The following is a 10,855-nucleotide window of genomic DNA, read 5'->3' on the forward strand; positions in this document are numbered from 1 at the left end:
AGCATGTTGAGCTGCTCAATGTGCAAACTGCAGTACATTTGGTGATGCTGACATCTTGGGACTCCATTACCTTCGGTGATGACCAATGGTGCATGCTCCACTAAGCAGGCACACATGGAATAAGATTTCTGGAATAAAACTTAAGGCCAGGACTTCAGACAAGCAAGCCTGATGAGATGAGCAGGTAGGTAGTTCACCAACAGGCAGGCAGGTACCCTCCTTTCCATGTTACATCTGCCACGCCAAGCAGCAGCAAAGGACTGACAAGACCCAACTACTGTAGTTCACAAACTAAATCACTCAAACATTGCACCAATTATGTGGATTCAGAGGAAGATCGCAAGAGAAAATATACGCAGCAAATTATAATGTGTGATTAAACCAGCCAGGACACGGTGGCTAGGGTTTACCCCAAGTAATACTCCCTCCATTCCAAAATATAGTGCGCCCACGCTTCCCGAGGTTGAACTTTGACCATAAATTTAGCGAACGAGACCGACTGCGGCGGGAGAAAAAGTTACATAATTAAAAACCTCTTTCGAATACGAAGTCACTGATATAACTTTTGCCCCCGCCGCAATCGGTTTTGATAGTTAAATTTACGGTCAAAGTTGAAGCACGTGAATAGAGGAAGCACTACATTGTGGAATGGAGGGAGTAGGAAGATGAGATCCAGGGCTCTGAGATAGATCCGGGGTTTCATACACATTACAACTAGTGAAAGGTAATCTTAACTTAACGCCAAAGTAAAGCAGGTGAACAAGGAGACCGTAAAAGGTAAATTCAGATAGTGACACGTCCAGTCTTCAGAGCGATTGGATGGGCGATGAAGGGTGGCGGTGTGTCGTAGTAACTCCGGTCGAAGCGGTAAGCTGCCGTTCGATGAAGACAGGATGGTCGACGATGAGCCCGGTCGGTTTGGTGCTAACCGCTGGGTGTCGATTTCTTCAGTTAACAACATGACAAATGTCGATTTCTTCAGAAGATGATGCAGTCTGATTCCTGACAAGGAGGAAGAAGTGTAAGTAATTGGCATGGTTCTGCCAGCCAAGTTTCAGAATATTTTGTGCCACACAAATACTGAATGACCGAAGTACTAACCATCATTAACACACTATATGAATGTGAGATGTACTCATCGCAGCAAGTTCTGAGTGACATCACAAGGCTGACAGGCTACGTTTCTTCTAGCCTATGCAGTGTTGCTGCTTCTTCCTTAGCATGGCTTCAGATCTTCCGCGGACTGGTTGCAAGTCAATTCGTCACCCTCCTTGGGGAGCCGACTCTGAAATGTTTTCAAGTCAATTAATCTGATAAGAACATGTAGCTACCTTGCAGAGTTGCACTTCACTGGGGCCTATTTACCTCGCATAAATGAGCGTTCTGCAGTGTTGTAGGCACACCCATTAATTTCTGGGTCCTTCTCCATTGCAGTCATACCTGCAAAATTCGCGTGTGGCTATTGCAGTTGAAGAAGACTGCCTCAGTCAACCACACCTTTCCCCCAACTCAATCTTTTACTTTCGAGGAGATTGATCTACAAAACGGAGCAAACATCATAACTGAGATTAGCTACCAACAGTACATGATGTCTGACTGAAATATGTGAGGGCAAGGCATTTACAGTTCCGTCACTGGTTAGGCAAGTTCCGCATGTAAACAGTTGGGGCACCAAGTAAATTCCCAGATTTAATCAACATCCTGATTTACTGTTAATAAAAGTAATTTACATATTAATGTTATATCGAGATGGAACAACATAATAAACTAGTGTTAATTATAAATAGGTTGTGGTCATGCACCTTAGTGCCTTGATGGAATTTTAGCATTTCAAAATTGTACATGACCTGCAATGGATTACCTTCAGACTGCTTCTACCGCCTATGATCTGAATTGGCTCCACATGTGAACTGATATTATATGCCGGCTATTCTTCTGAAGATCCTACGCGCCATTAAATTTCCGTTAAACAACAACAGTTATGACAGATGCAAAAATACCTGGTATTAGTAGAATGTAGACTGAATTGAAAAACTGCAAACCTATCAGCTGCAAGTATACCTGGATGGCAAAACTGCAAACATGATCAACAGCAAAACACTGGCAATTCATTGTTTTCCATAATTATGCCAGATGATCCTTTGATCCCTAAAACTGAAGATTTTCCAGCCACACCTTCAGTCTTCATGAGTTTTGGACAAAATGCAAACACAAGTGGCTTGAAAGCCCACCAAACAAACATAAGAACACCTGAAGAGCAAACCAACAGAAATTAGAAATGCAAGAACACCTGGTACTGACAGCAACATAGCAGTATATGAAAAGAAAAAAAATCACCTTAATATGTTGCAGTACTGACAGCAACATAACACCTGGTAGCTTGACCCAAAGTCTCATTTATTCCATACTGCTGTCCTACTGCTATTTTGATCGTGACACCCAAAACAGGGGAGTAGACTGCCATGTCTTGATGAATAACAATAACCCAAATTTAAATGCAAAATATGAAGAAGCCTGTAAGATCAAACAAACACCTGCACACATAACAAAAACAAATGGTGATCACAGGTTTTGTTGGAAGAAAAGAAGATGGACCTGCAGAAGGCATTGGCTGATAATGATGTCGATTTTATCGAATTGTGGAAAGAAAAGGGGCGTTGAGAAACAAATCTTGAATAGTTTCACTACCGTTGATAAGAAAATGGAAATCTGATATGGCAGGAGTAAAAGTAGTTGAAGTGTATATAACTGATATTGGTGTGGACACATCTAATGAAGGTTCCTGCAGCTAATTTGCATGTAATGGCTCCGCCTGAAATTAGAACCAAGAGGGAACCCAGATTTAGATGTACCTACCAGATTTAAGTACAGGAAGGAAGACCACAGCCCTTATGTCATGCATGTGTTTGTATGGGAAGGGAAGAGCTCTACAAGGCTAGAAGAATGTACAAGTGAACTCCAAGGCATTGTCCTGCACGGTGGATGGGAACAAACACAGTGTTATTAAGCACGATTGCAGGAAAAGGGCATAATGGAAAAACACAAGAAAGTATGTTTGTGTAACCTTGCATCACCATATTTTGATTTCTGGGATGGTTCCCTCTAACCCCCTGCAGTACTGTTTTAGCACCTCACTGCATTTATAGACATCTAGCTTTTCCAGTGAATCCGGGAGGGCATCATTGGGCAATGACGAGATGGCTGGACAGAAGTTAACTGATAATATCTTGAGGCTGGTAAGGTTACACAGCCCTGCAGGGAGATGTTGAAGGTCCTTGAAACTCCAAAACTCTAGTTCCTGGAGGGAGGAAAGGAGTTGAAGGGCGTCCTCTTGCTCCTTGATGAACCGATCCATCCCTTCACACCAATCCCCATGAAGTTGCAGCTTGGTCAGGGAGGAAGAGAGGAATCTCCAGACGGGTGCAGCAAGAAGTCCTGCTATGTCCTCTGTCCTGAGCTCACGCAGTGTGGACGAAACAAGCTGTGTCTGCTGCTCTTCACCTCCTTCAACGTTCTCCAAAGCCCGTCTGGGATTGGGATCCCAATCAGCAAAGAAACCAGGGCTGCCTGAGACTTTTAATTCTTGGAGATGGCCACCGATGCTAATGAGTGACCACAAGCCCTGACATTTCAGATCCTCTCCACAACCAAACAATACTAATGTGGTGAGAGAGGAGAGGTTTGAGAGGGGCTCTAGTGTCCTCAAGCCTTTCACATCACAAAGCACCAGAGACTGCAGGGAGGAAGGGAAAATGTGACAGGAAAAGGAGAAGGTGGATAGAAACTTTGGGGACCGCTCTATTGTTAATCTGTGGAGGGATCGCAAAGCTTGGAGCCCTCCTCCTCCAGGAACAAGAGTTGGTGGGTCGACCAGGACCAGCTCTGGGCACTCAAAGATGACCAACTCCTGTAGTGAGTCAAAGAGATGAGGTGGGAAGAGCAGCACCCCATCATCCTCTTCCTCTGCTGCTGCTGCTGTTATTTCACCTCCCCCCATCTCTGATGCTTCTTGTGTTGTTTGTTGCACATCCACGCCCACTACCAACTTTTTTATGTTTTCACACTTCCATATTTCCAACTTGGAGAGCTTTGGGAGGTGGGGGAGGAGCTCTGTCAATTCCTTCCCAGTGGTCCCGATATACTCAATAGGGAGCTGCCATTTGATTCATTGATCCCGATATACTCAATAGGGATATACCATTTGATTCATTGATCCCGATATACTCAATAGGGAGCTGCCATTTGATTCATTGGTCCCGATATACTCAATAGGGATATACCATTTGATTCATTGATCCCGATATACTCAATAGGGAGCTGCCATTCCACATCACTCTGACCTCCTAGTGGTCCAACCAGAGCAACTGAATGCCTTACAATCAGTGTCTTCAGCGAGGTTAGCATCAGAAGGTGCTTCAACTCCAGAGGTGGGCACTTGTCCAGTGTCAGCGTCTCTAGACCTGTTTCTTTATCAAAAACGAATACTTGGTCTATGCGATGCAAATCAGCCTCTCCAATAATCTTCAATTGTGCTCCATTGGATGATTTTGAGTATGCAAACTCCTTTAGCATCTTTACACATTTCACAGTGACAGAACGCTTACTTTCGATCCAGGAGATGGGAATCACTAGTAAGAATTCGGGACAGTCATGTACCTCCAGCTCCTGTAGCTTGGGGAACCAATCTGGGGAAACAATGTGGTTTGAGAAAGGCAACCCCAAGATTTTCGGGCACTCTCTAATAACCAGAACTTGCAAAAGAGGGAACATAAGCATCTGGTTCACCCAGGGAAGACTCTTGTTCAGCTGGGTAAAGCCATTTTTCAAAACTTCCTAGGCCAATGAGTTTAAGCTTTATTAGCCTGCAAAAGCATTCCTCTATAATAAACTCCTTCGGTCTGGCAATATTCTCCAACCTTATTTCATGAAGATCCCACGCCTTCCCTAAAGAAGGGAAAACTTCCCAAGAAACACCATCCAGATAAAGAGATTGCAGAACTTCAACAGCGAACTCATCACCTAACCATGTTGGACAAGAAGGACCTCCGTGCCCTCTAATGCACAACACCTGAAGATCTCCATGTGGCTGAAGGCTCTCAAGAACCGCTGCTTCCACACCAGGCTCAACACTAGATCGTTCACTATCCCAGTCCAATGTTAACCTCCTCAGGTAGTTTTTCTCTATAAGTTTTGCTTGAGCTGCTTCTTCTTCTGTGTGTATTTTCTCAAGGTTGTAGATGCCAAGCTCCCTGAGCTTGCTTAAATGCTCTAGTTGCTTTGCTTCAAATCCTTCACTTTTTTTATTGACTCGAAATACCTTCAACTCTTGTAAGAGTTTAAGTTTTCCCACATTATAAATATCTGAATGAAGCTCACTTCTGGCATGAATATGGCACAGTTTTGCAAGATTGCTCATGGCTCTGGGCAAATCAGAACTCCCACACCATTGCTCAAGATCTAGAACCCTTAAATGATAAAATTTAGAGATGTTGAGTGGTAAATGCATCTCTCTGTCACATGTCCCTAGACATAGGAATCGTAGGTGGACAAGTCTTGAAAAGTTATGTAACATGAACTCCATGGGATACATCATGTCAAACAAATAAAGAACACGAAGAGCATTTGCTTCCAAAAAAAAATCACCAAATATCTTGGCAAAACTTCCATCCATTTTACCCAATAACACCAATGTGTGCAAATGTTCAACCTTCAATTTTGTCTTCAGTTCTTCCAATTCACTTCTTAATTTTTCACCTGACACTGCATCATATTTGCCTAAGTCATGTGTGCTTATAGACAAGTGACGGGTGGTTGGCTGAATTACCACTGATCCAACATTAGGGAGACGTAAACAAAGACAATCATGCGATGCAACCTTCAATGCCAAATCGTGTAGTAGGTCATGCATAACATACCGCTGACCTATATCTTCCCTGAAAAATCCATAATTGACTAACTCATTTAAATTGCTCAAACCTATATCTTCAGATGTTTGATTTTGATCACTAGGTATCAAAATATCTAGTCCGATCCACAGGCTGATGAGATCATAGCTTCTGAGATATACATCTTCAGGAACCAATGCAGAATAGGAAAAACATTGTTGCAGATGGAAAGGGAGAAAGTCATAGCTAAGCCTCAAGGCAGACATAATTCCATTGGTTTGCTTTTCCCATTCTTTACTGTTTAGGACCCTTTTCCAATGCCCCAAACTATGTTCTTTACTCAGTAATCTGCCAACAGTCCTTGCTGCAAGAGGGGAGCCCTTTAGTTTTTCCATTATCTTATCTCCGGTCTCAAGCAGAAAATGTTTGTCCCTTGGACATTGCTCATCGCCAAAGACAAATGTGAGAAACAACTTTCTAAACTCTCCAGAATTTAAACCATCCAGTTCTATTGAATGGCCAGTTGTTTTAACCACCTGTGCTATTGCTCGAAACCGAGTTGTGACTAGAACCATGGAACCCTTTTCTTGTGATTGGTTGAGTATCGACAGGAGTTTTTCCCAGTCACCCACATCACTAATCTGCCATATATCATCCAATACAAGTAAGAACCTTTTAGATTTCAATCTTTCTTCAATCAACTTTTCAGTTGTACTGCCCTCCTTTTCACTTTCAACTGGGCGAGTACCTACTTCAATCTGTTCTAGCACCTTATCCAGATTGAAATTGAATGACACACACATCCAAATCCTGACTGGAAAATGATTCTGCACCTGTTGGTTGCGATATATGTGTTGTATCAGAGTTGTCTTTCCCATTCCCCCAGGACCAACAACCGGAAGCACAGTTAGACCCTTGGTGTATTGACCCTTGGTGATATCATGTATGATGCTATTCATGACAGTCTCCCTCCCGTACAGTTTTGGCTCATCAATTCGACCTTTGGTGATGGGACGGCTCTGGGCAATGTCTGGGATGGTTCTAGGGTCACAACCTTGCAGAATCTTGGTAACCTCGTTGCGCATAAGCTTTAGTTGCTCTACAGTGTCCTTCATCCTTTGGGAGAAATCGACCCTATTAAACTCATGCATTGGTGTTTCTTGCACACTGGCACCAACTTCATCACCATGAACATGTGGATGCGGGGAAGATGCGCAAGGGAGGATTTTACCGAGCTTTGGCATGCATCCACTGAGCTCCTGACCAGCCTGATTGGCGTTTGGCGGCGAGGAGGAATCGACAGGTAGTCTCTGCCTGCCACACGGCCAAGCACAACAAATGACATGTTGTCTTGCAACTCCCTGCCGGTGATCACCACCAGTGTTGGCACCAAAGCAGTACGCAGACAAGGATGACAGCTGTTTGGCAAGAGCTTTGGCGGTATGGCGAGCATTGAGGGCGAGGTTGCAGACACAACCCTTGCCGTGCTGGTCAGCAGCATCGTATGTATGATATAGCTCGTCGTGGATGCGGAAGTAGTCCAGCTCGTCCAGCAAGTCCTCGGCGTTGTGTGCCGAGTCCAGCAGCCTCTGCAGCAGCTCCTCCATGGCCATACCGCAGATCTCCTTGCGGGCAGCTTGTTGGATCTCTTAATTTCTGGGGACAAACAGCTGCGATTCCGGAGAAGCAAACAAGCGTGTGTGGGTGCACGCGGTCGGCAACTGAGTCTGAGTGGTTGGTTGGTGATAAACGGTGGAGCTAGGTAGGAAGGTCGTGGTGGAAGGAACTTGGCCTGGTGGGAATAAACGCAAGCACCTGGAGGGCAGGGCAGGGCAAGGCGCGGGATGAACCTGGTGAGAGCTGACCTGGTGAGTGGCGCTTGCTTCCAGTTCCAGCTCCAGCGGACGAGGTGAGACGGGGCAGCAGGGAGAAGAGCAGCTGGACTGGAAGACGAGGCACCTTGGTGGTTGCCCGCCGTCGCCGCCGTGGTCGGGAGCAGAGCAGAGGAAGAAGGAAGGAATGCTGACTGTTGAAGGGCCCGGCTGGCCCCATTTTCCCCTACTAGTAGTAGTATCCTCATATAACCCCTAAAAAGATAACTAACATAAACATAGAAAAAAATTCATATGGATTCTAAACCCCAATATTCTAATAAAATCCCTTTGAATCAAAGGAGCACTAAATGTGTTGAAGAACAGGCACGAGAAAGGCTTTACAGCCAGTCTAGATGTCGTTCTGCACTAAAGCGCGTGAGGCAATGAGATTTTTTATTAAAAATCAGGCATAACGGACGTACAACCAGCTTTACTTTTGGCGATGGACCTATCCCTTTTTATTAGGGAAGTGTTTAGGAACGGCGCACCGGCCGAACCGTTCCGCCGGTCCCACGCGGGCCACTCGATCGAAGCGACGCGCAACACATCGTACGCTCGCGCTCCTCCCGATCCCCTTCTTCCTCCTCCCGATCCCCTTCTTCCTCTTCCTCTTCCTCGCGTCGCGCCGCCCTCTTCTTCTGCCCTCTCCTCCCCACCCCTTCCCCATCCCTCCCCCCCGCCCCCCGGTCGCAGCGCCACGCGCTCCCCTCCCTGCTCGGAGCTCGCCGGCGACCATCCCATCTCGCCAGCGATTGATGGGCGGTGACAACGGGAGATGCTGCAACCGGTGCTATGGGGTGCTACCACGGCGATGCCTCCCTCGCATGCATCGGAGCTCTGCCTACCTCGCCGGACCCGGCCACGCCGGAGCTGCAACAAACCATGGCAGACTACCCCCCATGGCGAATTTTTGCTGGAACCGGTTGTAGCAAATTCAATCGCCGGTGGTAGCAAAAATCTACTATGGTTGCAGCAAAAACGGCGTCATCAGAGCTGCTGACAATGGTTTCGCGAATGCTACAACCACATACCACAAAGCTACAACCGTTCAACAAAAAAGCTGCAACCACGTTCATCAGAGCTGCAACCCGAGTTCGCCGGAGTTTTGTAGCCACTATGATCCAGCGATATTTGCTACAACTGGTGTTGTTTTTTGCTACAACCGGTGTCTCATTTTGCGGCATTGCCATAGCCGGCGTCGGGAATTTTTGCTACAATGCTGTCACGTCGTGCTACAACCAGCACTTCAAATTGCTACAACCGGCACACGGGAATGCTACCACCGCTGAGAAAAAAGCTCCAACCAGAGATACATGGAAACTGAGGGGGGCGCCATGGAAGCTGCAATCGGCACCTGAGAAAGGTACAACTGTTGATGGGAAAAGCTCCAACTGACAAACAAAAATGCTTCAACCGGAGGTGAACAGAAGCTATGGTCGGAGGACGAAAGCTGCAATCGGCTATGAAAAAGCTACAACCAGCGTTTGCAGAAGCTTCCACCATGTACGCTGATGACCATGGCGAGTTTTCGACTCGACACGCCGGCGGGCTGCAACTAATGTTGCCGACGACCATGACGGCGGCAACTGACGGGCCCCGGTGAGCGTCGACCACCAGCGCTGCGACCGCGGGGCGATGGCCTCGTGGCTATGGAGGGCAAGAGCTGCGGGGAGGGGGTGGGTTTGCGGTGTCACGGCTGTAGCAACACATCCAACGACGCCCGGGAGTGAGCGCTGGGCGGCCGGGGGCGAGCGTGCGGCGGCCGGGGGCGAGCGCGCGGCGGCCGGGGGCGCATCCAACGGCAGCCGGGAGCGAGCGCGCGGCGGCCGGGGGTGAGCGCATGGCGAATCTGAAGTAGGGGGGAAGGGGGAAGAAGACGATGACGTGGGAGAGGGGTGATCGAACGGCTCTAATCCCACGCATCGGGTGGCTGGGGCTAGACCGGCCGAACTACTCGGCCGGTGCGCCGGCGCCTAGCAATCGCCTTTTTATTATTACTTAACATAACGGACATACAACCAGCTTTACTTAAGAGTGTGACTAGGGGGCGCGAGAAAGGGAGAGTGCGGCCGTCTATTCACGCTCGCAATCAAAATGTGCACCGTGGGGCGAAAACTGTTGCAAGTATAATTTGGCTACCGGGTTTATTTGATCTACCAAGTTAACTCACATACTAATGTTCAATGCAGAGTGCAAAGACACCAGGTCAGGGTGAACTGAGCGAGCTCATATGGTGAGGTTCCTTGTGGTGCACTGGTAGAAAACAGGGCTTTGGTCCAGGTCGGGTAAGCTCATTAATCCCGGTTCAGTCACGAACCGGGACCCCTGAGGGCATAGGTCCCGATTCGTGGGGCCAGGGGGCCGGCCGGGCCTCGTGGGGCATTGGTCCCGGTTCGTCTGGCCCCTCTGGTCCAGGTTCCAGACGCGAACCGGGACCAATGGGCCTCGCTCCTGGCCCACAACCTTTAGTTCCGGTTCGTGGCCGGAACCGGGACCAAATGTGGCTATATGTATGTATGGATGTTCATATATGTATTCATTTTTTGTTCATAGCATTTTTTTGTTAATATATGTATTTTTTTTCATAGCATTTTTTCCATGAATATATGTATGTGGCTATGTATGTATAGATGGATATCGTTTTTCTCCATGTATGTATGGCATTGTCGATATACCCCCTCCCCGATAACTTCAACATGAGGGGGGGGGTCGATATACCCCCTCCCCGATAACATTTTTTTCTAAGTTACTAAGGTAAAATGTTCACCCCCCCACTCGATATACTGGGCGACCAACTGTCGAGGCCACCCAAACCCTAGAAAAAAAGCGTTGTCGATCTCCTACCCCCTCTCGCCCTACCCGACAAACTCTCGAGGCCACCCAAACCACTAGAAGAGAACTCCAGTAACTTTGGCATGAGGGGGGACGTCAATCAACCCCCTCTCGCCCGAACAAGTCTATGAATCATTTTATATCGCAGTGGACATATATCAAAGTTTGAATTTGGACATATGCAACATTTGATCATATATCAAAGTTTGATCATATATCAAAGTTTGATCGTATGTCAAAGTTTGAATTTTGACATATGCAACA

General features: G+C 47.0%; 1 protein-coding gene and 2 long non-coding RNA genes across 3 annotated transcripts; all 3 read right to left on the bottom strand.

The window, feature by feature from the left end:
* Positions 1-502: 502 nt before the first annotated feature.
* On the bottom strand, positions 503-1,945 carry LOC119367086. The gene is made up of 5 exons (XR_005176189.1): positions 1,862-1,945; positions 1,625-1,709; positions 1,366-1,537; positions 1,102-1,285; positions 503-1,002 (listed from the first exon to the last, which is right to left on the bottom strand). It is a non-coding gene; the product is annotated as an uncharacterized LOC119367086 (long non-coding RNA).
* A 122-nt stretch (positions 1,946-2,067) lies between these two features.
* LOC119367087 lies at positions 2,068-2,967 on the bottom strand. The gene is made up of 3 exons (XR_005176190.1): positions 2,857-2,967; positions 2,338-2,534; positions 2,068-2,250 (listed from the first exon to the last, which is right to left on the bottom strand). It is a non-coding gene; the product is annotated as an uncharacterized LOC119367087 (long non-coding RNA).
* A 103-nt stretch (positions 2,968-3,070) lies between these two features.
* Positions 3,071-4,753, bottom strand: LOC119360417. The gene is made up of 2 exons (XM_037626065.1): positions 4,277-4,753; positions 3,071-4,130 (listed from the first exon to the last, which is right to left on the bottom strand). Exons 1-2 carry the CDS (start codon positions 4,570-4,572, stop codon positions 3,071-3,073), a joined length of 1,356 nt encoding a protein of 451 aa, XP_037481962.1. The 5' UTR covers positions 4,573-4,753.
* Positions 4,754-10,855: the final 6,102 nt, after the last annotated feature.

The sequence above is a fragment of the Triticum dicoccoides genome, chromosome 2B, assembly GCF_002162155.2.
Source record: "Triticum dicoccoides isolate Atlit2015 ecotype Zavitan chromosome 2B, WEW_v2.0, whole genome shotgun sequence".
NCBI classification, from domain to species: Eukaryota; Viridiplantae; Streptophyta; class Magnoliopsida; order Poales; family Poaceae; genus Triticum; species Triticum dicoccoides.